Below are 25,266 nucleotides of genomic sequence, written 5' to 3' on the forward strand. Positions count from 1 at the left end.
TCATCGTGTTCCCTTTAGTCCTAGGGTTGATACCCGTATGTCAAGTCTTTTTTCTTTGGTTCATTCAGATGTTTAGGGTCCTTATAAAGTAATGTCATACAATGGATATAAATATTTTGTCATTTTTGTTGATGGTTATTCAAGGATAACGTGGCTCTATTTAATGAAAGAAATGAGTGAATTATTTACCATTTTCCAAAAATTTTATGCTGAGATTCGCAACCAATTTGGTGTTCACATTAAAATTTTCCGTTCCAATAATGGCCATGAGTATTTCTCTTTATCATTTCAAGAATACTTAGACCAACATGGCATTATCTATCAAACTTCATATACCTACACCCCACAACAAAATGGGGTGGCTGAGAGAAAGAATCGTCATCTTTTGGAAACAGCTCGATCTCTCATGCATCACATTAATGTCCCCAAACCCTTTTGGAGTGATGCGGTGCTTACTTCTTGCTTCTTGATTAACCGAATGCCCACGTCTATCCTTGATGGTCATTCTCCATTCACCACTTTGTTTCCTCCCTTGTCTCTGTTTCCTCTTTCTCCTCGGGTTTTTTGGTGTGTCTACTTCGTCCATAATCTGGGGCCAAGAAAGGACAAGTTAGATGCATGATCCATTAAGTGCATCTTCCTTGGCTATTCTAAAACTCAGAAAGGGTATAAGTGTTATCATCCTAGCTCTCGACGTTCCTTTGTGTGTGCTGATGTTACCTTCTTTGAGTCTACTCTGTTTTTCTTGGGGTCCGGTGATGTTTCTTCCTCCTCATTACCTCCTCCCCTTCCTCTTCCAGTTGCAGATTTTGTTCCTCTTATTCCAGCTATGACCAAGTCCTTGCCTCCGGTGTCACCACCTGTTGAACGGCCACCTATCCGTCAAGTGTATACACATCGACCACATGTACCGGCTCCTCCTCCAGCTCCATCGTCGATAGATCTGGTAGTTGTCCCCACACCAGCCCCACTCCCAGTATCTGACCTTAATCTTCCCATTGCCTTGCGGAAAGGTAAACGCAGTTGTACCCTTCATCATATTTCTAATTATGTTTCTCTCACTCACCTTTTTGCTTCCCATCGCCAATTTATCTCCTTTTTATCCTCTGTTGTTATCCCTAAGGATGTCTAGGAAGCCCTTGCCTCTCCAGGATGGCGCCATGCAATGGAAGAAGAACTCTCAGCTTTAACTCATAATCATACATGGGACCTCACCACTCTTCCTCCTGGTAAGCAGATTGTCGATTGTAAGTGGGTTTATACTGTTAAGTACTTACCTGATGGTAGTGTAGAGCGGCTGAAAGCTAGACTGGTTGTCAAAGGGTACTCCCAAACCAATGGTATTGACTACACAGAGACCTTCTCCCCGGTTGCTAAGATTGGTTCCGTTCGTGTTGTGATCTCTCTTACTGCTATGTATGATTGGCCCCTCTATCAACTTGATATCAAGAATGCTTTCTTGCATGGTGATCTACTCAAGGAGGTCTATATAGAGCAACCACCGGGGTTTGTTGCTCAGGGGGAGGATGGTAAGGTGTGCAGACTAAAAAAGGCCATTTATGGGCTTAAACAATCTCCTCGAGCATGGTTTGGTAGGTTTAGTGAGGTGGTAAAGAAGCTTGGTATGAAACAGTGCCAAGTTGACCATTCAGTCTTCAATCATGACTCTCAGGCAGGAAAGATCCTATTGGTGGTGTATGTAGATGATATTATTATTATCGGAAATGATAAAATGGGCATTGATAGGTTGAAGACTTTTTTGCAGAAACATTTTCAGACAAAGGACCTTGGTAAATTGAAACATTTCTTGGGGATAGAAGTGGCAAGGTCTAAGCATGGTATTAACTTGTATCAGAGGAAATATGTCCTTGATTTGCTGGAAGAAACAGGTTTGTTAGGTGCTAAACCAGCTGAAACACCTATGGAAACCAACACTAAGTTGAGCAATGATATGGGTGAAGTGTTTGAAGACCTTGGCAGATACCAGCAGCTTGTAGGTAAACTGAACTATCTAACCATTACTCGGCCAGACATTTTATTTGCAGTTAGTGTGGTAAGTCAATTCATGCAGAAACCTCTGGTTCCACATTGGGATGCAGTTCTAAGGATTGTGAAGTATTTAAAAGGGGCTCCTGATTGGAGATCTACCACAGGCTATTGCACTTTTCTTGGGGGTAATCTGGTGACATGGAAAAGTAAGAAGCAGACAGTTGTGGCAAGAACTAGTGCAAAGGCAAAATATAGAGCTATGACACATACTACTTGTGAATTAGTGTGGCTAAGGAACCTTCTACAGGAGATGGGATACATTGCTGATACTCTAATGAAGCTCTACTGTGACAATCAGGCTGTAGTTCATATTTCTTCTAATCCGGTGTTTCATGAGAGAACCAAACACAGAGAGATTGACTGTCACTTTGTGAGAGAGAAGGTGCTGAGTGGAGTGCTGGATACTGCATATGTTAACACAGGGAACCAATGGGCAGACTTATTTACTAAAGGGTTGAGTCGGGGAAGAGTGGACTACATATGTAACAAGCTGTGATTATATGATATATACTCACCAGCTTGAGGGGGAGTGTTAGTGTCGAGTGTGTAGGGGTATTTATGTCTTTCTGCTTATGTTTAGGTTGCTGATGTGTAAGATTATGTTAGAACTAGTGTCCCTCACTTAAGTAGGGGAACATGTGCCTTTTCCACAGTATTAATAATATAAAACAAATCTGGTCGAATGGGAAAAGAGATTTTTTCTCTCATTCAAACCAGACTTTTCTCTCCCCTTCTTCTCTTCTCTTCTTCTCCTTTCTCTCTCTCTCTCTCTTTCTTTCTTCCTTCTTCTTGGCTGTTATCAGCCTAACAAGATTCAAGGGCAGGCCGAATTCTAATAAGAACCGCCGCAGCTATCAAAAACCAAGTTTCTGATCAGAATCTCCTGATCTCAATCTCAGCTCAAAAGTCACTGTTCACCGTTGTCACTCACCACCGCCGTTGCTCACCATGCCGCTCACCATAGGATTGCTTCTTTTATAAGTAATATGGGGCTGGCAAGGGTAGGGGGTGCGTTTAGAGATCATGAAGGAAGATTGGTAGCTTTGTATTCAGGACCCTTGGAGAATGGTGATGCACTGACAGCAGAACTAGGCAGCGTAGGCAGGGGTTAAAATTTGCTAAACAGTTTGGTTTCCACAATCTAGAAGTGGAAGGGGACTCTTAGGTGGTTATTTCTTGGACAAGAAGCAGTACCCAAATCCCTTGGGTTTTCCGATACAAATTTAGGGAGATTGTAAACTTAATAAGGGAGTTATATGTTTCTTTTAAATGGATGAGAAGAACAACAAATGGCTTGGCACACACTTTAGCTAAACAAGGGGCTTTAAGACAGCAGTTGTTTTGGGAAACTCTGTGATCTCTTGTTGTTTGGGGTGGATTACACCCACCCTCTTGGAACCTTTAAGTTTGCCTTAATAAAATTAATTTTCACTGATCAAAAAAGACAAAAATATCAGATGTGCACAATCACAGAGAGAACTTGATTCCTTTTTGGAAAAACTGAGTTTCCACATGACAACAGAATGTTGCAGCCAACTGCATACAATTCAGATGGTAAAGCAGAACAAGAGGCAAGAAACCCCAAAAGAAAGGGCCATATATAATTTAAAGAGTAGTTACAAGATTTAAACACAAAACCTGTTCCAAATTAATTCTGTAAAGATCTGGCGAGGAGGCAGCACAGAGCAAGTCACAAGACCAACAATCATATTCAGTATCTCTTCCCATCCTATAAAACAAATATGTATATGGATAAGTCAGGTAGACCCAAATTCAAATCCAAACAAGTAAACTATCATGACTAAATATTCCTAACCTTAATCTTTAACTAAAGAGCCAAAGTGTGAATCAAAATATATAGGAAACAAGAAAACTATCAGCATTCGAGAACATGTTTTCCTTATGTCGTGGTGAAAAGCATACAGCTGCATACTTGAGTAATTGCTTGCCTTCACGTATTTTTTTTATGAATAAAGATAGTTTTATTACTTCAAAAAATAATGGAGAACTCATACAACAGCCCATGGAGAGGAGCAAGCTGCAGCTTCTCTCAACTGATTACAAAGAAACTTAAAAGAAGACAAGCATTACAGCTGAGCCCAAAATAAGGCTTCCCTATTTGCCCCTTGCTTAGCTAAGCCATCATCCAAAGCATTTGCTGATCTCCCCACCCATTACTACCAGACATTCCTTGTCAGCCACTTAAATTTTTTTACTTCATTTCCGTAGCACCATATAGTTTCCTCAGGGTTCTGCAACCACCCCAGCACCACCTTGGAGACTGGAGTCCCCTTCTATAACAAGCTGTCCTACACCTTTTTCTTTTATCAGCAAGCTGTCCTACACCTAATTGATTTGCAACTTTCACTCTTTGTATGGCTGCTAACATTACAATGGTAAAAATACAATTCTAAACAGTGAAAGATGAGGTTATAATGTTATATACATACAAGTAGCTATAATGCTAACAGTATTTCCTTCTTACCAAATATACCATAATAGAGCTGCTGAAATTACAAAAACATCAGGTCTAATAAGGAATTTTAAACCTCATTCACTTCTAAATTCTAACAATTTTTTTCGGAAAAAAAAAATATTGAATCAGAAAATCTCAATTTCGTTTTGTTAAATATGTGATGTTATATCAGGGAGAAATATCATCATTTTATTATTCAGTAATATAACAAGAGAGAGGGGTCAACTGGTTCACTTGGCTCTAAAAATTCTCTAATACATTTCTTTTTCCTCCTATGGTTTCCTCATTACTATTTATCAATAATCACAAATTAGTAACAGAGCATCTTAGAGAGGATTGTACTGATCACTACACAAACAATACCTTTTTGATATCACCCAGTCTGCATGTATGAATAACAAACAGAAGTGAGCTAATGGGTTAATGGGTGGCATACCCTAACTGGTACTGCTTCAGGGAGAGAGTTTCACTTTAACCACTGAAAGCTTACTTGCTTCATCACTGTGAAGCTTTGAGTTTTAGCTTTGGTCTCATTTGCCCTAGTTAGTACTTAGTAGCCATTATCATTGTGAAAAGAATAAACATGCAGAATAGCTATGTTTATTGTGTGTATGGCAAGGTAATTTCTGATAAGCCTTTGAACTCACATGGTCTTATTGGAAAGGTTAAAGGCCTGTGGAGGAAGAAGTTTGAGTACGATGCAAAGATGTTATTAGAAGTTGTTTGGATAATATTGCAGAGAGAGAAGCACATGTTGAAGGTCCTGAGAAAGTCTCCATTGAACCCATTCGGCATACAAATTGAAAAGTAAGAGGGAATCCATTTGGCATCTGTTCCAATATGAAAAACTCTTACTTTGCAGCAGCTGTGGTATTTATTGTTGGGCATAAATAGAGAACCTATGGGAATAAAAAGACAAATGAGTTGGATGGGCCGGTAGGATTGATGAGAAATCTCATGGAGTTGAAAGTGAAGCGGAACCAGGAGGCTACAGTCCATGGCTTGAAGTATCTGAGGAGTTTTGTAGAAAGAAGTTTATCAACAACACAGAGAAGCCACATTGGGTTGAATAGGATGATAACCAATGGAAGACTTTCAAGGAGATCAGTGGATCATTGAACATAGGCAATAATGTTTTTTATAAGGAGAAAATGGTTGATAAGTCTCTGAAGCCCCACAGTAAGATAATGGAGAACAATAAGCAATCTCGGATGGAGGTTTGAAAAAGAAGCATCATATAGGCAGCCATTCACTGGTGAAACTTGGTCGGTGGCCAGAAAACCATGGCAGTTTTGCTATTCATAAAAAAGTATCTAGGAAATATAATTCCCTAAACCAAAGCACACTATTTGCCTACAAGGTCAGATGAATGATGCCCATAGATATCTAAACCTTAACCAGTTGAGGGAAACTTAGAAATCAATGCTGATGGAAGGCATAGTTGTCAAGGCGATACCTTGGTGACAAGGTGCCCTTGGAGGCTCGCCTCGCCTAAATGCCAAGCAGTTTTATATACTATGTTATAAAACACTTTTATATTCTTAACCTTTTGAGATTATAATTATAAAATAGGCATTATTAAACCAAAATATTCATTTTGTGTGTTTATATACATATTTCTTTTTACTATTTTCTTATTTGTTAGAGTTTAATCAACATAGACATTGCCAACTGCTGTATTGAACCCTCAAAGACTTCAAAACCTGAACCAATAAGGAAGAACTTAAAATTTTGTCTAATTAACACATTTTCTTCTTCCACATCTTCTTCTTCTTCTTCCACCTATTTCTTTTCTTCTTTTCCTATGACAAGAATAGGGGTTCAGCCCTATATTTTTTGAATTTTCTTTTCTTTCTCTTTTTCTTCTCGTGAATACATGTGATTTCCTAGACTTTAACATGAAGTTTAATACTTATGAAAATTATGGATAATTATTAAGGAAATATGGTTATGGAACCTAGGGAACTACCCTAGGATACATGTTTTTTAATTAAAAAAATCCATCGCCTAGGCACCCGCCTAAGCATCTAGGTGACAAATTATGGATAATTATTGAGAGGTCTGGCATGATATTTGAGTATCTCTTCCACCATACACTTTATTTCCAGGTACCAGTTTTTGGGCTGCCTCCTAGTCCTCTTTTCTTGATAGTATGGGAGACCCTGTTTCTGGTCTTGCCCTACCCTATTAGGCTTGATGTTGTACTCTGCTAATCTCTTTGCAGTAACAAAGTTTCTATTACATATGCATGTTCCAATTTCATTCAGTTTCTAATGGACACCACACCTCAATATTCCCTTAGGAATTATTAGGTCTTTAAAATAGCAAGAAATTCATAGTCTAGGCAATATGTTCAAACCATGATTTATCTCCTTGAGAGACTGTACTTGTACATACAGTTCTGTTTATTTTTAATAAATATGTTATTTAGCACATCTCAGTATCACACCAACTCTCAGTTTCAGCAAGTTTTACATCGCAAGCTTTTCACTTATTGGCATATTATCATATTTTCTCCTAACTCTCAGGAATATCCTTATGATGTTCTGTCAACAGAAATATAGATTTTAACGTGCAGAACTTAATTAACACTAAATAATTAAACTTAAAACAATGTAAGCACCATAGACACCTCAGCTTGAAATAAAAATAATAGTAAAAAGTTGAACCTTTATTTTTTCGATGCAACCAGAAGAATGGTAGGAGATAATACTTCAATCTTCAAATGCCATAAATGGATAATAAACCTAACTTTTACACTTGATCATAAGAAGCTTCTAAAATACCAAAGAATAGTCCACATATTGAAGGTGAGAAATGATTGACCCATACTTGACCCTGATTCCCTTGTACATTCTAAAGAAAGCCAGTTGCAAAATCACTAACAAGGATGAAGAAAGAGGCTGAGGTCAGACGATGCTAATACCATATCAAGATATTTTTTTAAAGCCTCGCTAGTTTCTGAGAGAAGAACTTTTTATAATAATATTTACCCTTAATCAGTCTTAGAATCAGTATTACTCCTCAATTCTTTCATTACATTATGAGTTGATGAAACAGTGCTATTCGGTAATTGGAAGACTGACTATTCTGAGGCTTTTTCAGAAGCAAAACAAAGGTTATCAGTACCTTGATACTAAATATCAAGCTTTTTTTGTAACATATTTTAGGAGTCATCAAAAGAATTAGACTCCTTGCAGAAATAATCCTTAACATCATATCCCTTAGATACCAACCACTAGATGGTATTAAGAGAAGATAGCGATACTAAATTTGGTTAAAGAAAATTTATATTGAAACATCCATGATTATTCAAGAGACACAAAAAAAAAGGTAGCAAACAAAATAACTTCTAATACAAGAACAGAAATATTAATACTATATTCTGAAAAAGGATGAAAAAAACCTTGGAATCCGTAAGCTGTAGTGGCTTCCATATTTTGCATGCAGGCAGACAGAACGATCAGCACACAGGAATGCAATCTTTGAATAATCATCAGACAGTATCTACTTGAGCAGAAAAAAGTGAAAATAATGTGTCACTTCTACCATTGAATTTTTTTTGGTATTAAATAAAAAAAAATTATTAAGTTGAAGGATAGGGAATACAAAAGAGGTGATAAGAAATACCCACACAAAGAAAAACAGCCCCCAAAAACATGTACTCCCTCCCCCTCCCCCCTCTCTCTGACATTAAATAAAACAGCATCTCCATCCTTGGTTTTTTTCCCTCTTTTACTTTCTATCTTAAATTTTATCATATAAAATTATAGCCTTCTTTAGTTGCTAATTGATATGAAATTGCTCTATTAAATACCTATTATATTAGTAATTAATTTTCAAAATATTGAAAATGTATATTTAAAATACTTTTATCTTTTAAATATGATGATTTGCCATGTTTTGAGAGGAAATTGAAGCTAAAACTACAATTGCAAATGCATATACATTCAATTGAATGTATGGCTATACAATTGGCTGATCTTGGTGTCCAACTATATTTGATTTCCATCTCCCTATCCATCTTTTTTATATCTCGGGTTTTTTTTACTGCCATGAACCCCCAATATCCTTTGTAACTACTACAATTGCAAATGCACATACATTCAATTGGATAGGGAGATGGAAATCAAATACAATTGGCTAAAACTACAATTGAATGTTTTGGATTTTCTATCCAACTTGGAATATGAAGCTAAAACTACAATTGCAAATGCATAAGCCATACAATTGGCTGATCTTGGTGTCCAACAATATTTGATTTCCATCTCCCTATCCATCTTTTTTATATCTCGGATTTTTTTTACTGCCATGAACCCCCAATATCCTTTGTAACTACTACAATTGCAAATGCACATACATTCAATTGGATAGGGAGATGGAAATCAAATACAATTGGCTAAAACTACAATTGAATGTTTTGGATTTTCTATCCAACTTGGAATATGAAGCTAAAACTACAATTGCAAATGCATAAGCCATACAATTGGCTGATCTTGGTGTCCAACTATATTTGATTTCCATCTCCCTATCCATCTTTTTTATATCTTGGATTTTTTTTACTGCCATGAACCCCCAATATCCTTTGTAACTACTACATGAAAATCTCCTTCCACTATTAAATTCCTGAAGCTTAGACTTCCACTATCCAGCCATAATCCATGTTGAGTCCTGCTCTTGGGTAATCACTATTATCCAATGGGACCAGAGAACACTGCCAAGATATGTCCTTCAAGGTTTCTAAACCTAATCCTTGTTCCCCTGGGTTAGCAAGAATGTAGACATCAAAATTCATCTTGATTAGATTGAGCAGCATAGTTCATAACAAGTTGGATACCTAGGGGGTAAGGAGTTAGCCACAGTTTGCCAATAGGATCTTTTCTTTTAAAGATTTTCAAAAGTGTTAATCTTCATGTCATCATGTGTATAGTGTCCAAACAGAAAGATATACACATTGGACCACACAAAACAGTCACAGGAAATGGGCAGGATCTGACTAAAGCTTTAAAAAACGAACATAAAAGAACAAAACAGCATTCACAGGAAATGGGCAGAATCTGACTAAAGCTTTAAAATACGAACACAAAAGAACAAACCAGAAGAGTTGTGGCCTAAATTCTACTATCATAGAAAATTCCAAAAGCATACAAGACTCAATGATAGACAAAACTACTGAGAAATGAATTTGCTTTTATTTGTAAAGATGGATGGATAGAAGGGAATTAATCCTTTTGACAGTAAATCCTCCACTAGGAATCTTCACACAATTTAGTTCTATTTCCAGAAGCAGCATCAATTCTAATGAATTATGAAGAAGGAAGAAAGGAAGTGAATACATTTCAAGAATGATGCAAGGGTTGCTCTAGCATTAAGTTAGCATCCAACCATTATTCATTAAACCATGAATGCTAATAATAACCTTATGCCACAACCTATCAAACTTGGTAATCTCCATAGCCACCTTCCCAAGAGAGGAATTCCTAAGCATAATAATCCTACCCAAACCCAAGCCTCCATCCTCCTTTCTCATCCACACAATTTGCCATTTGATGTAATGGCAAGCAAGATTTACCATGTCAGATTCATTTCCTATAGCTTCACTGGAAGGGTCTAAATGAGGAAATAATAGATAGTCATTATGCATTATCAATAAACCTGTCTTGGTTGTTCTTAAAAATTGAAAAATAATTGGCATTTCAGACCAAATGGTAAATGTAAGCACCTGGAAATCTATTATCTCGGAAATCAAGTGCCTTTCAAACTTCAACGACAATTCCCTTAGCTCAAATACTTTAACTTGTGGAGGATAGATACCTGGATATCAAAAAAAACCTGAATAATTAGCATGAAGTCAATGAACCGTACAAGCATAACATATAACAACTCTGTAGATACAACAACAACCAAAAAGTATGCAAACATAGTATGAACCTTTAATTACCAGATGCTATAAGAAATTCTCCGTCAGGAGTCACCTTGATCTTGGTTGTTGCAGTTTCAAACCCCAGATCCTGGATCAAATCAACCCTCCGTCTGTAGTCTAATTATGAAAACAGCAAAAAATATGCAAAGTTACTTAAAAGACATCATTGATTGATCGGGAAATATAACTATTCAATTAAAAGAACATAAGAGGAGAGGTGTCTACAATTGCAATTACATTTTGCCTTTTCTTAGTTCATAGATTTAATTAAGAGCCATGGAATCCATTATATTGGATAAGAAAATACACCCTTCATAACGCATGTGATTATCAAGTGTTGTATGTACATGTAAGAATGCAATAAAAATATAGGCTAGAAATTATCAAAAATATATAAAAATATAGGCTAGAATAAAATATCAAATCGCAGTTAACAGCATGCTTTGTAATTCATCCACCTTATAGAAACACGTGGGTTAAGTGCTCAGACAAGAAACCAAATCATGTAATTTCATAAATTTTGCAAAACCAATTACACCTCCAAGGCAGAATCTGTTTAAAATAGTAAGCACAACACATAATGTAGTCTATTTACTAAATTTCCTTCATTATCATCGACATCTGCCTTATCCCACCAAAGTGGTTCGGCAGCACGAACCTTGTTCTTCCATTCTGCTCTATCTAAGGTCATACTAAACCTAAACCTTCCTTTTATTTCCTTTCCTATTTTAAAAGGGGGATTTTTGGAGTTTTTCAGAATTTCGTATTGTCGGTGCTCATTGAGTGGTCGTATTCGAATAGCATAAGATTACATTCAGAACACCTAATAGAATTATTAAATGGATTGCCCACTACGGATACATTCTCGTAAAACCAACAAACAAAAAAAGAGGACAGGACAAGGGAAAGGGAACCAACCTTTATCTTTCCGAATATTTTTCAGCCTCTTTTTCTTCCAATCAGGCACAGAGCTTCCGCCCGATACAGAATACATCTTTACGCCATTAATGGAGGTCGACTTAAGGCTGCCTCCCTTGGAAGCCATGTTTAACTAACTCCTCAACGAACTGGGCTGAATCCAAACAGACCCAATCAAAGCTAATCTTTAAAACAGACTGGAAAAGCTTAACTGAGGCATACCATAGAGAGAACAAGGAAGAGAAAGAAAGGAGAAAAGGAAGCTACTTGCCTGCAAAGAGAGATGGGGGTTTCAGTAGAGTGCCGCCCTATGAACGGAAGAATTAGAAAATTAATAGGAGCGTTTTTTCGCTTTTATGGATTTATCGGATCTCTCCTCCGATACGTGTTTGGCGCGTCTTTTGGTCTGCCAAAAATTGGTCTTTTCCTTTTATATCGCATAGACCGAAAGATGTAAAGACGAACGCGTAGAATGACCAAAAAAGACGAAAATAAGAAAACTCCAAACGAAGTTTTTGGCTTTGCGGCTGTTTTTAACATCCCATCCCATTTAAAAACAAGACCCCAAAAGCTCAACACTGTCTCTATTGGGCTGTCAAAAAGTCTACTTAGAAAGACTTGCTAAAGTGTGCTTGAGTGAGAGTAGTACTAAGATGTATGAGTGACCTCCCGGAAAGTCTTCGTCTTGCACTCTAACTTTTTGTTCTATCAAAAAATTTTAAAATTAGAGAAAATAAGAAACAACAGGCGAAGCTTACCGTTTAAAATATGTCTTCATATTTAGAAACAAGACCCCAAAAGCTCAACATTGTCTTCTTGTCTATTGGGCTGTCAAAAAATCTACCTAGAATGACTTGCCAAAGTGAGTGTTTCTTCTCACTTTTAATTTTTTAAATTTAAAAAATAGAGAAAATAAGAAATAATAGGGTGAAGCTTATCGTTTAAAATATTTGCACCTTCGTATTTAAAAACAAGACCCCAAAAGCTCAACATTGTCTTCTTCTCTATTGAGCTGTCAAAAAATCTACCTAGAATGAGTTGCCAAAGTGAGTGTTTCTTCTCACTTTTAATTTTTTAAATTTAAAAAATGGAGAAAATAAGAAATAATGGGGCAAAGATTATCATTTAAAATATTTGTCTTCATATTTAAATACAAGACCCCAAAAGCTCAGCATTGTCTTCTTGTCTATTGGGCTATCAAAAAATCTACCTAGAATGACTTGCCAAAGTGTGTGTTTCTTCTCACTTTTAATTTTTTAAATTTTAAAAAATGAAGAAAATAGGAAATAATGGGGCAAAGCTTACCGTTTAAAATATCTGTCTTCATATTTAAAAACAAGACCCCAAAAGCTCAACATTGTCTTCTTGTCTATTGGGCTATCAAAAAATCTACCTAGTAAGACTTGCCAAAGCGAGTGTTTCTTCTCACTTTTAATTTTTTAAATTTAAAAAATGGAGAAAATAGGAAATAACGGGGCGAAGCTTACTGTTTAAAACATTTGCACATGCGAAATTAGGTGTCATCCATAGCTAACGTGTTTCAATGTGATTGGAAGTGCACCACAACCTAAACAAAAGTGTTTTAGTAAAGTACTTTTATAAAAGTACTTCCACAAAAGTACTTTCGTAAAAGTACTTCCACAAAAGTGCTTTCATAAAAGTATTTCTGTAAAAGTGCTTTCATAAAAGTACTTTCGTAAAAGTGCTTTTGTAAAAGTACTTCCATAAAAGTTCTTTTATGTAAAAGTACTTTCATAAAATTGTTTTCATAAAAGTACTTTCATGTAAATGTAGTTTTATAAAAGTGTTTTCGTAAAAGTACTTTTATAAAAGTATTTTCATAAAAATACTTTTATAAAAGTGCTTTTGCAAAAGTAAACATCTACGACAACAGTTTTATAAGTAGAGTTTCCTCAAATAATGAAATGAGCAAGATGGGGCATGCTTATTTTTCATGCTGCAGGCTAACCAATTTTTGTGCTATGGGTTGATTTTTCATTCTAAAAATAATGTGGTCATTGGCAAGAATTTTGTAACCAAACACTCTAATGCTATTTATTCTTGCCTAGAATGAGCAAGAATTAAGAGAATGAGGCCCATAGTAGTGAACCAAACATGGCCTTAATGTATCTGTGGAGCCTGGCCGGGTTTATTGCTTAAATGTAAACCAAACCATTTTATTAATCTCCTAAACATTTTTTTTTTTAAAGAGTAGCTTAAATGCATCAATTGTATATTGAAACCCACAAAAATGCATGCAAGTCTCCCTTCTTTCTCTCCTAACATCCACTAAAAGTCTCTCTTTTGTTTGGTGATTTGTATTATTTGCTCATCAATCCAACCTTTCAAACCGAAAGCCACACACATGCTGCATGCCTTGGTAGGCACCAAAAGAAATGTTGCAACTCTCTATCATCACCGATGGTCATGTGATTACCCCACAAATTATTTGAGGGTGATATAAGCGGAGCTGTTGAGGGAACTGGAAATAGAAAATGAATGCATGAAAATATCTTGCGAAAACAACTACCATTTCTATTAGACATAGTGCAAAACCTAGGTCATGAAGTACTTTCCATTTCAAGATTTAAAAATCAATTAGGGCTGCCAAACTTCTATGTTCTATTAATTAACTATGAAGAGAGGAGAAAGGGTGTGCATGAGAGAGAGAAGAGCCAGGGGAGATGCGTTTAGTTCTAGGTTTGGGAGAGAAGAGGAAAATAGGGGAAAGATGTTAGGATTAGAGGTGTAAAACGGGTATTGTTGGGCCGGCATAGCATGGTTTGCAGGCAGCCCGCACAAAGTGCAGGCCATCCTGGGCCATGTCACCTTCCCCTAGGATAACTTGGGGGGTTGGCCTAGCACGACCCATGGCCCAAGCCCGTGTAGGCCCGTGCCATACTGTGTCGTACCATGGGCTGGATTAGTCCGTGGGCCAAGTCAAGCCGTGGACCGGGTCAAAGCTATTTATTTAAAAAATTGAAAAAAAAAACTTGAAATTTTAATTTTATATGAATTTTAATGTATACAATTGCTTATATATACAATAATTAAATAAATTAGTATAATAAAATTGAAAACATTATTTATTTTATTAATATAATATATAATATATATTATTATATAATTATAATTTATATAATACATTATATATATATATATATAAATAATATATATGGGTTGGGTTGGGCTAGGCCACTGGCTGGGCATGCCGGCACGCGAGCCGTAGGTGGCATGGCCTGCTCGGTCATGCCGTGCTGACCCGGCCCGTGGACCTAAACCCCAGGTCCAAAATAGCCCACTCGATCATGTCTGGCCGTGCCGAGCCATGCCAAATTCATGTCGGGTTGTGTCAGACCACGGGTGACACGACCCAATTTACAGCTCTAGTTAAGATTTCAGTTGATAGAAGCATTGGAATTGGATTGGGAATAATAAGGTGGCATAATGGAGAGAGCATGCCAAACATGAACTCTCAATAATTTCCATGGTTGGTGTGCCTATGTTTCATTTGAATTTTGAACCAGTAAATAGTGAATAATAGCTACCACGTAAAAGATCAGTTTGTAAAGTTGACCAGAGTGTAAGGAAACAGGCTAGAAACTGGAAAAGACATTGGTTAGATACAGTTGGTGAAGTAGAGGAGATGAAAAGGAAGTACACAACTTAGATGGATACAATGTAAATAGTAGATACTCTTGATCAAGAATGAGGAGATTAAGGAACAATATCCTGTTCATCACAACTTAAAATCTCTAGGCTAACTCTTCAAGATGGGTACTTTACTTGCACCCCTACAGCTTTGATAGAACATAATATACACCACATGATGCATATTCTTGTATGAGCAAATGAACAAAATTAAAAAAAAAAAAAAAAAAAGAAAATGGGCATTCATGTAGAGTGCTTTAATTTGTATTTTAATCAACACTAAGGGGCTGCATAAATGCATTTCTAGGTGAAGAATTTTTTGTACAACTTGCTCATACCTAGATATAAACAACAAAACAGTAACATTCTAATTTATCAACAGCAGCAGAACCCACAGTAAAAATAGCAGAATCACAATAAAGCAATGTAGCTTTTTTTTTTCGGATAGATCAAACTATGCAACACATGAGGCGATTGTAATGATAGATTTGAAATGGAGAGGAATCTAATCATACAATTTTGGTTAGAAAAGTCCAATCATAGCCTCATAGGATCAGAATTGTATATCATATTGGAATTTGGATGGATAACTCACTCTATACGAAACCCTAACATCAACTACAACTGTATATCATATTGGAAGAAAGAATACAATAATAAAAATCAATGCCTTTAAATAGGAAAAGAGATTTAGTCAAGGAGAGTACTATCATAATCCAATATTCTTTCCTCATGACACTCACATAACCATAAATTGAACACTAAAATAAACCATAATTTATAAAAACCATAGTAGCAGGTGCATATTTGTAACTTCAATATAATAAAGGCAAACAAAATAAACCCTAAGTTGTTTGTCTTTGCAAAAATTCTGTATTGAAATCTCTTTCTACAAAATTTCAAACAATTGCTTCCACTCTTTCTTCATCATTACTATGCTTACATTGGTTACTGGATGGAATATGCCTTGGCCCATCACCTACATAGAGAGATATAGACAAAAATTATAATTTAAGAATAAATTTACAAGTATATTCACCATGATTTTGAGATATCCGAATTGCACATGTACACTTTGTATGCCCTGTTTGGCCACAGAATCCATATTTTCTTGACCACTTGGCTTTGCCCTCTTGCTACCAGGATGACCTTTTGTCTTAACTATGATAGGATTAGGAATATGTTCCCTGGTAAAATTCCTAGATTGACAAGGTTCAGTGATTGTGTCACTTGTTCGAATATTTAAAATTGAATAACTTTGTGTATTTTCTAAGCTCCCCCTATGACACCCAAAACTTGTTGGAATCCTTTTAATGACTTAGATCCTAAGTAACATAAATGATTGCACATGTTTGTAAGCTCAGCATAACGAATCGTATATGCAACTTCGGGGTGTAGCATTTTTGGTTCACCTTTTCTTAATACAACTTGGAGGAATATCTCTGAGTTGGTTTACCTTAAAAACATAAATCATATGCCTACATGGAAATCCTATTATTCCTTCAAAGAACATGTTGCCTTTTTCTTGATGCCATCGTATAAAACCGTCCATGCAAGTTCTGGCTGTAAAAATTCAGAAACAGTACAGGTGCTTTGTTGTTCACCATGCCTTGGAATATGAAACTAAACATGACTTCCATCCTTCTTGAGTTCTTTATAGAACTCTTAGTATATGTGGTTGCTATTTGAACTTGATAACTTCTTAAATGAGTTCCAACAATTGGTTGAGTCTCACCTTTTCGAATACTAAATCCAATCTCCCTTGCATATAAATTGTAAAACTCCCATGCAGCATCCACATCTTCAAATTCCATGCCCATTATGTCTTCTTCTGTCAATTGAATCCATCTCCTCATAGATACTCCATCATTTGAATAACCATCTACTGAAGCATTAACTTCCATTGCACATGAACAAATATTGTCTATACAACCTATGCCTTATTTGACACTTTCTCACCTCAATAAATCCTTTACAAAAAATAAAACAAATAAATTAATTGGAATTAATTTTTAAATCAAAATATCCAATTCAATGCCAATAAGCACCACGAAATATGCAAAGGTTGGCTTCTATAAGGAATGTGCATATGCATTGCTGAGTTAGAACCAAGAATGATATGAAAAATGGCCAAATAGGCAAATATCATAGTTAGACCTGTTCATGGGTCGGGCTTGTCTTTGTATTAACAAAATATACCCAAGCCCGAGCCCAAACTCGGCCCGACCAATCCACTGTCTTATTGGACAATCCAACCAAGATTGGATTGGATTGGACTGGTTCAATCCATTGTCTTATTGGATTGTTCAACCTGGATTGGTCCAATCCACTATCTTATTGGACTTTCCAATTTGTACAATTTGGTTTTAATTCAAATTGTGTCCAACCCAAGCATGGTCCATTGACCACCCAAATCATATCCTCTATCAATAGACTAGATATCGGTTCAACCCAACCCAATGCAATTCTAAAATCACTTATTTTGTGCAAATACATAGATAGGATCAGGCTAAAGTATGAAAGATGACTTGATACCTTTTAGAGAACTGGTGTATATTGTTCAACATATAGACATTTTGTCTTTTTTCACTATGGCATCTCAAACATTTTATCTAGTGTTTAAAGAACCACAAATAAAATTGAACCATTTTAGTAGTTTGGACATTAAATTTAAGGTTTACACACAATCTGCTCTTTGAATTACTAGACTGTTTTATGGGCATTTTGGCTATTATCTTTGCCTAGCAACTCTTTAGTCTAATAAATTAATGGCTCTTATTCCCTTTACATTTCTTTAGCAGGTCAATGGCATGATGGTCATAAAGCATAAGTTAACATGATTAAATGAGAGCTGGTCGGAAAATTTTTTCAACTGGATTGGAGCAAATAAGACCCCCCTCTTTCTAGCAGTATAGATTTTTCCAACTTTTCAAAATGAGAAACAACTGCTACATCAACAAACTCATATTGTTTTTTTCCACTGCATATTGTTTTTTGTTAAAATGGAAGTCATTTCGGTTCAATTTTGTTTTTCATAACCAAATCTTAAAGTAAAAGCTTATCCAAATAGTACCTAAATTACAGGAACAAAACAAAAATTTTGTGAAATTTGTGACATATGCAGAAACTTCACATGGTATATTACCTCATTCATTTTTTTTTTTTTTGGATGAACCACTTCATTTAATAGGTTTGGTATATGTACTCAAAGTAGGTTGGATTCACTGAAATTTTTTAGTGTCAACAATTTTGACTTTTCTTATATTCTAGAGTCTAGATTTTAACATGAGCCAGGAAAAGAGAAAAAGGATACAACAACGTGAGCCAGGTCCACCCTCTATGTTGTTGACAGTATGTTTTAATGATTTACTAATTTATTTCAATTGATTGAACTGCTTAATGGTTTGGATCTTAAACATGAACTATGTTTTTATATAATCTAGAAGTCTACAAGCTTACTAATATCAATTAAATGATCAAGGGTGCATAAATTTGATGCTTCCTCAAGATAGTAGGAGCCCTTATATACATGCATAGGGAATTCAGTATCACCATCTTTGGATTCAACTAAGCTTGGCCTTGAGGTCTACAAAAATACCCATGTACTACCCTAATTCAGAAATCCTCAGAAAGTTTCATTAGCTTAGGTCAGTCCTTTTAATAGCCCAAGAGATTGTTTGATTAACTATTCATTGTGACTTTCAAAAGAAATATCCTTATACACAATCATAGTTTCAGAAGCTTCTTCTGTTAGAGTTTAAACAAAACAAAATTCCTTTGAGAAAAATAATCTAATCCGATATCCTATTAATTAGGAGTTTATACCCTCTTCAATAAGAATGGACGAAAAAAAAGCACTTGTGCTAGTACTGAATTGTCATATCCTGGTTCTTGACTATGGGGAAGCAAGTTCTAAATGAAATTGTCAAATCAATGAGAAAATTAAATGATAAGAGGATAGAAGAAAATATTCATCATTTAAGGCTACCATGTGGCTCAGATTCCTCTCTTCCAGTAGCATTCTAGTTACCTAATTTGTCTTTCCTAATGGTGCTCCTCGTATTTGTGTGGCATGCATGGTAATGAAACATATGTTTTATGAACTTTATGTTTTGTGAGACTTCAACGATCACTCATAACTTATATTTTTGCCTTTCAACCAACCAAAGTCATATTGTCGGATATCTAATTACTTAGCATAAAAACAATCAATATTGTCCATAAGGAATGTTCATATATTGCTTAGTCATAACCAAGAATGATATGAAAAATGCCCAAAGAGGCAAATATCATAGTTAGACTTGTTCATGAGTTGGGCCAGTCCAAGTTGGGATTGTCTCTGTATTAACAGAATATACTCAGGCCCGAGCTCGAGCCCGAGCCCTGCCTGACCAACGGGCCTATGTCTTGAGCCTGACCTCGACCCTTATATAAAGCCCAAAGCCCATGCCCGAACTCGGGCTGAAAATTGGAAAAAAAATTTCTTTTTTTATTCAATAAAAAACTGTTTCTTTATATTAAAAGACCTTAAAACTTAAAAAATAATGAAAGATCTCACTATTACTTGAAAAAAAGATAAGAATAATAAAGAAAAAATATTATATATATTTATTATATAAGATACATTTTTGTTATATAAATACAATATCAAGTCGGGTTCGAGCTTGGGCTCGGGTCAGGCTTTTTTAAGAAAGCTCGAGCCCAGCCCGGAAAAAAGGGTAGGCCTGATGTTTTGGGTCTGAACCCAAGCCCACGGGCCTGATATCTTGTCCAAGCCTGACTTAGATCGGGCCAACCCATTAGGCTATCCAACCCATGAATAGGTCTAATCATAGTATTCTAGAATCGACTGAAACATAAAATAATAAAGTACCACAAAACCTCTTTACAATTTCAATAGAAAAGGATTACAAACTGGTTTTTCAACTATATATGAATCCAAAGATGCTACTTAATGAGCAATGTGAAAAAAAAGATAGCATGGAGTTGTTGAATCCTTATTGCGAAGTGGACAATTGTGATTTTATTATTACATTAGAGCAACTATTATATCTTATATTTTTAGATTAAGAAGGAAGATACTTAAAAGTACTTCACATTTATGTATTTCTACCAAATGCATTCATCAACCTCTATGCAAAATTGATTACATGACTGTTTTCAATTTTAATTTTTATATTTAATAATAGAAAGAAAGAAAAAAACAATATAACATGTCATTGTGAAGTTGTGATAATACGGTTAACAAAATCAAGGTTGGTATTTCTCTTATCACAGCCTGATAGTTGTGTAGATTTGTTCTTTGGTTCCTAGTTTCCTCCAGAGAGAGATGGGATCATAGCTGCAAATAAAAGAGAGAAAGAGAGATGGGATCACAAATTCAAATCAGAGAGAGAGAGATGAGTTTGGGAAGGGTTCGGTGAAAATTTAAAAACTTTGGATATGGAGAGAGGGTTGATTTCTTATTTTGGAGATGAAACTTAACGGCTAGTTGGTAGGACAAATTTGGTTTGACGTTTAACATATGTTTACACTCAAAAAGACGTTAGCACCCCCAATACAAATACCAAAATCAATGTGTTCATTCACTATACCTTTGGGGTAGACAATTTAGCTGGATGATTTAGATCCCCATTGAAAGCCTCATCTAACCAATCTGGATCCCCACTCAAAGCCTTTTCGAAATAATCTCGACAAGAACCAATCCATTCTCCCTCAATGCAATAGTGCTTCTGTTGATACCGTGAAATGATGTCCATGTTAATCAAGCTTCTACTGCATTCCTTTGGCGTCCCGTGTGATGATGGTGCTGGTGCGGATGTATAACAAAATACATACAGAGGAGAAAGGAGAGAGATAGAGAGATACGAATAGAGTGAGAAATTGAAAACATAACTGAACCCAGGTGCATTGGAAGAGAAGAGGGAGAGAGATGCTGGGTAAAAATGCGACATGCTGGGGAAAACATGGAGAGATAAAAAATCGGATCCTTCCCACATTATACATTTTTTTGGTTTATATCTTGTTCATTGCATTTTAGTCAAATGATTGTTGTTTCATGTTGTCAAGCACATGGGTGGGTTGAGTTGAAGATATCAATGTTTTAACAAATGACCCAGAACCGGAACCATTCTGCCCATTGGTTTTTAGGTCGATGGTTCAACTGTCTTGTCTGAATGGACAACTCGTTTTGACAAAAAAAATTAAAAATGATTATAAATAATTAAAATAAGAAACAGTCAAAACCGTTGATTGGGTCAAATGGGTTGCTGGATTGACCTCCCAGATCAATGGGTCGTTGACTAATTCAACGGTTTTTGGCCAGAGATCGGGTTTGGGATAAAACAGAACCGGTTGCCTAGATAGTTCCCGGTCTAAATGGTTTGACCATCCGAGTCAACGACAATTCAAAAACATTGGAAGATATGTTTGGCACGGCGGACGTGGAATCAAATCCCTCAACCAACACTTAGGGGAGAAAAGGGGACAAGGGGAGGTTTAGTGGTGTATAGCAGCGAATACCAAAAAAACATAAAAAAGAGTTTATTCAGCTGATATGAAGCAATCTACATAATTTATTCATTGTCTATTTATAAAAATAAAGGATAGTTAGGGCTATAATTAGATCAAATTCAGCAAAATCCGAATAATCCAATTACTCAAAATTTGTATTTGATTCCAATCCGAAAGCCAATTGGATTTGAAGACTTCAGATTTGAATCCGAATCATGGTGGACACATATCTGGTCAGGATTTAATTGGATCTACTTTACTTTTTTAAAATAGCAAAACATAAAAAATTAATTACTTTTCAACTTTTAAATATAATAAATTAATGTAAATATGAAATTAAATATTAAAATATGACATATTGAGTTTATTATACAAAAATTCATACATAATATAACTATATAAAATTAAATATTAAAATCAATATAACATTGTAACATAATTGAATTCGGATTTTTTATCAAATGGGATGAGATAAATCGGATGTAGATTATAACATCCGAATTCAATCTGATTACATAAACATATCATCTGAATTCAAGATAATTGGATTGAGTCTCAGATTTTTAGGTATCATTGGCAGGCCTAAGGATAGTGGCTTCAAGCTTTTCATGGGAGGCCGATATCCAATAAGCCATGTAAGGTGAATATTTGGACCAGGTTGCTAAGTTGGTCATTGATTTTTTTAACCTTTAAGAAAAACTAATAATATAGATGATTCAATAGTCTCTACAGGTCCAATTTGAACTAGGGTCAAGTAAAAAGTTTGGGAAATACACATCATGAGTTTGTTCATTGCATTTGAGAGTTCTCACGATAAATTTCATTCACTGCATTTCACACAATTGCCCTCTCAGGTAGGAGTGTAATCGGATCGGATGCAATAATATCCGCATCCAATCCGACCAATGTGAATATTCGAAATCCAGTTGAATTTAAAGACTTTGATTCGAATTTGAATCCTAAACAACCTTGCATCAAATTCAGATTTAATCTGACTTCACTATAAATTTTTAAAATACCATAATATTAAAACTTTACTTATTTTTGAACTTCTATATATAATAAATTAATGAAATATAACATACTAAATTTATTATACATATAAATTTGTATATAATATAAATATAGAATATATTTTTATAATCTTAAATAAAATTATATAAAATTTAACTTGGAATTTGGTTAAAACTTGGTGAATGGTAAAAAACTATCCAACTCAAATAGTTTGTCCATTTACCTGTTTGACATGGTATTATTACCGCTTACTATCCAACTTTGACATTGACTCTATTATAACTAAGCCCAATTTGACCTGTTGGTATTACCCCTTACTCCATAATTTATAAGAAGCAACAATCATTTTATTTAGGAATTAAGAATAGCTAAAAGCCAAATTTAGTTGAATTTTATCAAAACCTAAAAGGAAAAATGATTAGCCAATTTGAATCAAGTCATTCATATGAGATGAGAATTGAATTTTGACAATCACATTTAACCCAGAAAAACAAAACCCCTATTATCAAATGTTGGTACATAGATATTGCTCTTCAATTAAGCATTTGGAATACAATAAAAAATATTCAGAGTTATAGCGACATTGCTTGATCATTACTATTTCATTGAACTAATATTGACGGTTATCAAATGTTGGTACATAGTTACTACTCTTTAATTAAGCATTTGGAATACAATAAAAAATATGTAGAGCTATAGTGAACTGATTGACCATTACTATTTCATTGAACTAGTGACAGTTTAAGAGAGTCAGTCACTAACAACCTGAAAACATATAACTCTTATAATGATATAATGATGATTTCCATCCCCATATTGAAATACATTTGTTTTGAATAAAAGAAACTTGCAACTTATCAACTTACTCACAAATTTCTATTAAACTATATAATTTTGTGAAAATTATAAATTACATTCCAAGTGTTTTTTTTCCCTTCATGAGGCTGGCTACACAATGGGGGTAGTCCATCCCCAATCCCCTTAAACCCCCAACAACCAACCCAATCCCTTACACATTTGGAGTTGCTCCTTACATATGTTCAACCTAAAAAGAAAAATAAAGAAAACAAAATTGGATATAATGTATGATAAAATTTATTTCTTTTGAATAGTTGGTGGGCAAGGTGGAAAGAGTGCTTTTCAGATGGGCTGGGCTAAGAAGAGACTTTGTTGGGACATTCCAACATCTTTCTTCGAATTGGAATCAAACTGTCTTCAAACTGTCTTTTTTGTGAATATGTAGATATAACCACCACACACACTGCTTTGTTCTAATATACTCTATACACTCTTCAACTTTGGAGCTTTTGAATGGTATCAATATAATTTTTGTCTCCCATTCCATATGTATGCAGCATAAGCACATGCAAACATGTTTTAAGTTACTTTTTTGAGCTCATCTTTTATATTCTTGCTTGTATCAATTGACTTGAATTCCCTTCCTTTGGTTGATGATGTAGAAGATTCATGAAGCCACTCTTCCCATTTGTTATCTAAGGGAAATATACCAGCAATCTTTTCTGTTTGAATGGTTATTTCAATAACCTTGGTTTTCAAAACTTGGTACTGTATCAGAAGCTCTCACCTGCATTTCATACTTAATTCTTTGTTCACGTTCATCTGTGTCAGATGCTGCTAGAATTTCCTTACTTGCATTTGCATTTAAATTGGCTTTCTTCTCCAGGTTCACATGTTCAACATGCAGGCTTTGCAAGCTACTTGATTTTGTTTCAATTGTGATTCTATTTTTATCTTCAGAATCAGAATCAGAAGCACCTTGTATATATCCTTGTTCAGCTTCCTGCAATCTTGACCCTTCTGCCACCACAACAATAGTTTCTATTTTGAGTTGTTTACTCGTGTTCTCTTCTTACTCTAAATCAACTTTGATTTTCTCCTCACACAAGACAACCTTCTCTTTGCTCTCCAAATACTCTATGTTTTGTTTCTGCAATATTTCTTCCTCATTGATTTATCTCCTAGATCTGTATGACTTGTTATTTCCATGTTATGCTCTGTGGGAACTAATTCAATTTATTAAACCTGTTGAAAAATCAGATTCAAGATAATAATTAGTACATAAAATAAAGTAAGATTGAAATTCAAACTTTATATCTTCTCTTCCTCTTCTTTGATATATGTATGTGTGGATTCAAACTCACATTTTCAGGTTTCTTGGACACTTTTTCCTCTTCTTGAAAGCTCTCTTTAGTTGTGTCTTCTTCTATGGGTACTTTAGAGTTGTTTTAAGTGATGTCATCATTCTCTATGATAAGTTTTTCTTTGACCTCACTCTCACTATTTGTCTATAGTATCCCATGTTTCTGTATAATGAATGGAATTTCAAATTGACAAAAAACCAAAAGGTACACATTCACAAACATGTCTGGAAACATGAACATTAAAACACACACACAAACAACAAGGATATGATATTTGAACAAGATAACGGTTAAATTATTATAAAAAATAAAACATAGTTGAGTGAAAAGGTGAAATGACAAGGGGCTGCATTGGAAATGACAGTGGTGGAAATGACTGATTGCAACAACTGATTACATAATGCTAAGTGTTGGAAATGACAGTGAGAAAGAAAGATGTCTCGATTGAAAAAAAGGGCTGCATTGGACACATAGCTTTTGTGATGAGTCTTTGTGCATGCAATCCACCCAAAAGTTTTTGAATCAGTTGAATCTAATTTGAAAGTATCTATAGTTCTAGA

At 35.2% G+C, this 25,266-nt stretch overlaps 1 protein-coding gene across 3 annotated transcripts in view; it reads right to left on the reverse strand.

Annotated features, from left to right (window-relative positions):
• The window catches only part of EDA7 (embryo sac development arrest 7), a 48,632-nt gene extending 36,863 nt beyond the window's left edge, over window positions 1-11,769 (reverse strand). Inside the window, exons 1-6 of one of the 3 annotated variants that reach the window (XM_010260356.3) lie at window positions 11,638-11,769; window positions 11,367-11,515; window positions 10,467-10,565; window positions 10,248-10,339; window positions 7,932-8,032; window positions 3,688-3,778 (exon numbers count right to left, since the gene is read on the reverse strand). In XM_010260356.3, the coding sequence (XP_010258658.1) occupies window positions 3,688-3,778; window positions 7,932-8,032; window positions 10,248-10,339; window positions 10,467-10,565; window positions 11,367-11,493 (510 nt within the window). In that variant the 5' untranslated portion in view covers window positions 11,494-11,515; window positions 11,638-11,769. The other 2 variants (XM_010260355.3, XM_088891590.1) reach the window with 2 other exon arrangements.
• Between the last annotated feature and the right edge of the window lie 13,497 nt (window positions 11,770-25,266).

This window comes from Nelumbo nucifera, chromosome 7 (genome assembly GCF_055504915.1).
Source record: "Nelumbo nucifera cultivar China Antique chromosome 7, China Antique-T2T, whole genome shotgun sequence".
Classification (NCBI taxonomy): Eukaryota; Viridiplantae; Streptophyta; class Magnoliopsida; order Proteales; family Nelumbonaceae; genus Nelumbo; species Nelumbo nucifera.